A 5421-nucleotide genomic window follows, 5' to 3' on the forward strand; every position below is an offset into this window, starting at 1 on the left:
GAACTGATATAAATAAAACTATTTCTCGAAGTTTTTCAAACCAGTCTGGAAATACATGTTTGCACTTTGTGAATCTATAATCAAAATTTGATTATTGTTCCACTTATTGTATAAACGTAGACTGGAAGAGGCTACAGAAACTCTTTCACTGTGATAGAGATGCTCGGATTTGACAGGAGCACTTGCAAAGCTTGAACGTGTGATTATATTACAGCGATATTAAATTTGTATTGATTGGTGGTAAATAACATTACATCTAAACCCTTATACTACTGGAATGTTGTGAGCAATGGATGAGGACGCACAGCTGGCTTTAAACTCTGATCATCTCATAAAAATAAAATATATAGATTATTGATTACTGCCGGATAGGAGGGACGGGGGCTGTCGGCCTGGTTTACAATTAGAGCTGAAAACAGGCATCCGCCGGCCGAGCCTCCAGGACGTGGGAGATGTTTCCTGGGTGTGCTGGTGATGTTCCGGTCCGAGGAACACGGGAACTGCTGTCAGCGGTGGAGCAATGGTTTCTCCACGCACGCGGCCGGCCTCCCTGGGTGACTCCTCACTCCGTCGCTCCTCACCCGCTTTGAGAGGGATCGGGAGGGCTCTTCGTCCACCCGGCATCCGGACGCACCTCCCGGCCCAGCAGACGAGGCATGCCTCATTCCTCCACTTTCCCCTCGTGTGTGTATTAGCGATGAACTCGCGCACTCCGAGCTACGATGCTCTGTGTGAGTTAGGAGGACAGGCGCAGTCTCTGGGCTCCAGTGGGGACTATTAAATCAAAGAAGCAGTAGCAGCAACAGCGACAACAACAGCGACATAAATAAATAAAAAAAAACAAGTGACAGCAAAAACTACGGCGGTTCCCGCTGAAGGAGGCAGCACGTTTATCGCTTTGCACTCCACTGCGTGCGCCGCTCTCGGCAGACAGCCAGGGGGACGCCCACACTTGTCAATCACACGACCCGCCGCCGCTAGACAGCCGTACGTACCGCTGAGTCTTTGCTCCATGATTAAATGATTAATACACATTCACTGAAAAGGGATGACTTAGACATGTGTAACTGTAACAGCAGGGGACGGGGATTTGATAGAATCGGCAGTTTTGTTTGGTGTTTTTTTTTTTTTTTTTTTTTTACATTTCGGAATGTGTTCTTTAAATGAAAACACAGACCGCAGTGACACCCGCAATAAAGAAAACGGTGATGACGATGGTGATGAAATCATGAGAATAAAGACCTTCGCCGCGAGACCGCATACGTGACGGAAAGGACTTGATAAGCAATGAGCTCTAAGTGGTCTCATTAAACAACACACGTGGACCCAGAAGAAACCCAAGGCCAGCGGCCTGTGGTGGCAGTCAGTTCCGGTGTGCCGATCGCAGACTGGCAATGCGGCGCGTCTCTGCGGGGCGTTTCAGGAGAGCAGCGGAGAGGAAGTTCCTTTCAGCAACATCGAATCTAAACTGAAATGCTTCTTAAACTAATGACATGCAAAATATTCGATGTATTCCATCCTTAAAATGAGTGACATAAGTGGATGAATATTTGATGTTAAACTAAAATTAAGTCATTGACCATTTCAAATACCGTGCCAGTAATATACAGCACGTGATGACACATTAGAGTGTTATGCGGAGAGAAATAAAGGGAATTCTTTAATTCTGATCAGATTCTGACCAGACTGCATTTGTATCTACCAGGACTACTGTAATTCCACATGGGCCAGACACGCTTCCTCTCTCCGTCTACCTCTTAATCCATACTTTGCCCCAGAAACAGGACTTACAGAAACTAGCAGGATCTACATCTACTCCCAGACCAGAGCCGGTCACGTCCGAGAAGTGAGGCCAGAACCGAGGACAGTTACAGGGGATCCATCTGCACAGAACCATACAGCCGATTAGCAAACACAGCCCGTGTTGAAAGCATGTTCTGTTGCCAAGATGCATCTCTACATGTTACACGTTTATAGATCTGATTATCTGCTCGTTTAAGGGTGATCGTGAGCAGTTGTCTTATGCTGTCAGTTCAGGGTAGAGGGGCATTTTCCATAGATGAGATGGGGGGTGGACTTGGGGGGGGGGTGTTATCAACCACTGGGACAATACTCAACAGCGCAGTCAGAGATCATCTCTCAAACTATCTATATGAACACTCTGCAAGGGCTTTTAAGGTCATATGACTTTTTTATAGGTGTATATATATATATATATATATATATATATATATATATATATATATATATATATATATAGTTACTCTGCATATGAATAAGGCTCCAACAAAGTACATTGAGCATGCTGACAGATAAAAAGAGACCAGGTCTGAGTTTGAGCAAGTGGGTCAAGATGTGACCTTTGGCCCTTGACACAGAGGCTTGTATATTGTATGCGATGTTTGTGTGTGTGTGTGTGCGTGCACGTTCCAAGGGAGTGCAGAGGGTCCAGGCTGGCGTGCGGAAGTTCGAGAGACGCTAGCACTGTGCACAATCCCCTCCACGGCTGCCACAGGTGAGACCAGGGGAACGTGGGTAACATCTCAAATGGATTCACCTCATTATCTCCACTGAGTCACTAATCCAACACGATCCTCTCCTCAGTCATCCACTGGTGGGATCAACCACTTTGCCTTTTTGGTGGTGGTGGTGGTGGGGGGGGGGCAGTGTTTTCAGATATTGGGTTAACCCTCTAAATAAGTCTGCTAAGCTGTCTCGAGACAGCCTGGAGGATGTGTGTGTATGTGTCTGTGTTTGAGCGTGTTTAAGGAGGCGGGGGGTTCTTCATGGAGAGGAACATGTAGGGAAATCAATCATGGCCTTGGCTTGCTGTTATTTTCAAAAAAAGAGAGAAAAGAAAGAAAGAATCCTTGGCATGCAGCCAGCAGAATGGCGTTCTGTTTCTCCAAGGGAAGCTTGTCCTCCGTCACGTCTCACGCAGGTGAGCCAGTCAGCGCACTCTTTGATGGAATGATTTAGTCCACTGTGACAGACAGGACAGCCGTGTGCAGTCTGATGGGGGAACTCTGGGTTTAGGTCTGTGGATGAATCTGTACAGCAGGAGAGGAGAGAACAGCATGGGAGAGAAGTGAGGGAGAGAGGGAGAGGGAGGGAGAGGGAGAGGGAGGGAGAGAGAGAGAGGGGGAGAGAGAGAAAGAGAGAGGGAGAGAGGGAGAGGGAGGGAGAGGGAGGGAGATAGAGAGAGGGAGATAGAGAGAGAGATAGAGAGAGGGAGAGATAGAGAGAGAGAGGGAGAGACAGAGAGGAAGAGAGAGAGAGAAGAAGAGAGAGGGAAAGATAGAGAGGGAGAGAGAGGGGAGAGAGAGAGGTAGAGAGAGGGAGAGGGAGAGAAAGAGAGGGAGAGATAGAGGAGAGAGAGAGAGGGAAAGAGAGAGAGGGAGAGAGAGGGAGAGAGGGAGAGGGAGAGAGGGAGAGGGAGAGATAAAGAGAGGGAAAGATAGAGAGAGAGAGAGAGAGAGAGAGAGGGAGAGAGAAAGAGAAAGAGAGAGGAAGAGAGAGAGAAGGAGAGAGAGAGGGAAAGAGAGAGAGGGAGAGAGGGGAGAGAGAGAGAGAGTGATAGCACATGCTTTTAGTTACACAAGCTCACAATATATTACACCATATAAAGGAGTATCTGAAAACATTTCTGCAGTGACATGGAGCTGCTCTGTAACGTGGATCTGATCTGTAACATGGACCTGCTCTGTAATGTGGAGCTGCTCTGTAATGTGGAGCTGCTCTGTAACATGGAGCTGCTCTGTAACGTGGAGCTGCTCTACGATGTGGAGCTGATCTGTAACGTGGAGCTGTAATGTGGAGCTGCTCTGTAACATGGAGCTGTAATGTGGAGCTGCTCTGTAACATGGAGCTGTAATGTGGAGCTACTCTGTGACGTGGAGCTGCTCTACGATGTGGAGCTGATCTGTAACGTGGAGCTGTAACATGGAGCTGCTCTGTGACGTGGAGCTGCTCTGTGATTTGGAGCTACTCTGTGATGTGGAGCTGCTCTGTGATTTGGAGCTACTCTGTGATGTGAAGCTGCTCTGTCACAAGGATGGTATTGTGTGGTCCCTGCAGGAATTGAAGGGTTGAGTGAAAGGATCACGGAGGGTGTGTGAGAAAGCTGTGCAGATCTCTCCAGATTGCCAAGTGGGTATTAATTAAACGCATGTGCACATGTGTGGGGGGTTCTAATACCCTTCTCCACTTCCTATGGCATCTTTTCCCTGTTTATGATCTAGCGCAAGGCCATCGGCAGCCCAGCCTCCTCCTCCTCTCCTCATTCTCCCTCCTTCCAGCCCTCTCTCGTTCAAACACTCTCCATCTTGCCCCCTCGTTCTCTCTCCACCTCCGCCTGTCTCCTCTCCCGTTGGGAGTCTTGCTGGGTTACAGTGGGACAGTGTGTCACTCTGAGGCCTCTCTTAACGATGAAACTCTCCGCTCTGTAGGCAGACAGCCACCACGCCGGTGTCCCTGATTGTCCCATCTCGGAGCAAACCCTCGTGTCCCCGAGCTAACGAACATCCAGCTCCCGCAACCGAATCATCCGCTTATATCATTACCAGAAATCAAGGCAAATAGTCTCCTTAACTGGCATTCTTGCATACGATGACACACATACACACACACACACACACACACACACACACACACACACACACACACTGTTCTATCCATCTATCACTTTGTGTCCCCATCTGCCTCTGCTCTAACTTTCTCTCTCTCTCTCTCTCTCTCTCTCTCTCTCTCTCTCTCTCTCTCTCTCTCTCTCCGGCCTTCTCTGAGGGCTGGTGAGGGGCTGGAGGCGAGGTTGAAATGAGTGTGGGGTGCGTGTGCGGGTGAATCTGGGTATTAGGGCCCAGAGCTCGGTAAGGCTAATTAAAGTCTCCAGCCTGTGGCGCTGCCCTGAGCACCCTGAGCCTATGCTGACACTTCCTCTACTCAGCTCGAAACATGCAGGTGCAATCCAGAGAGAGAGAGAGAGAGAGAGAGAGAGAGAGAGAGAGAGAGAGAGAGAGAGAGAGAGAGAGAGAGAGAGAGAATGTCTCATCCTGACAATCCCTTGCCCTGCTTGCCCCAACAAAACTGGCAGCTGTCGGGCGGGCGTTACGCCCGATGTTCTGTCATCACACCCAGGCATGGCCTTGCAGGGGAGGTGGGCATGTCCATCACATCCTGGCAAACCCCCCCAGGGGTCTGGCTGTGACTTCCTGTCATATCCACCCTGACAGATGCATCACTCCCACAGCACCTGATTCAGTCCCCACTAACCTGCATAGCAGTGATGTGTGCACAGGCACCAAGCATATCCATACACACGCACGCGCACACACACACACACACGCACACACACACACACACTGTTTTACTTCTACATGCATTTAAAATTTCCTTCAGCACACTAGCCAGCAGTGAGTTTGA

General features: G+C 49.0%; 1 protein-coding gene across 3 annotated transcripts in view; it reads right to left on the reverse strand.

Annotated features, from left to right (window-relative positions):
• Positions 1 to 2274: 2274 nt before the first annotated feature.
• LOC113580750 (chemokine-like protein TAFA-1) overlaps positions 2275 to 5421 on the reverse strand; it is a 140518-nt gene continuing 137371 nt past the window's right edge. For all 3 annotated transcript variants that reach the window (XR_003410996.2, XM_027015483.2, XM_027015480.2), the window contains one exon: positions 2275 to 3050. Coding sequence is in view for 1 of the 3 variants with exons in the window: in XM_027015483.2 (XP_026871284.2) it covers positions 3033 to 3050 (18 nt within the window). In the remaining 2 variants the exon portion in view is untranslated. The remainder of the gene's footprint in view (positions 3051 to 5421) is intronic.

The sequence above is a fragment of the Electrophorus electricus genome, chromosome 20 (assembly GCF_013358815.1).
Source record: "Electrophorus electricus isolate fEleEle1 chromosome 20, fEleEle1.pri, whole genome shotgun sequence".
NCBI classification, from domain to species: Eukaryota; Metazoa; Chordata; class Actinopteri; order Gymnotiformes; family Gymnotidae; genus Electrophorus; species Electrophorus electricus.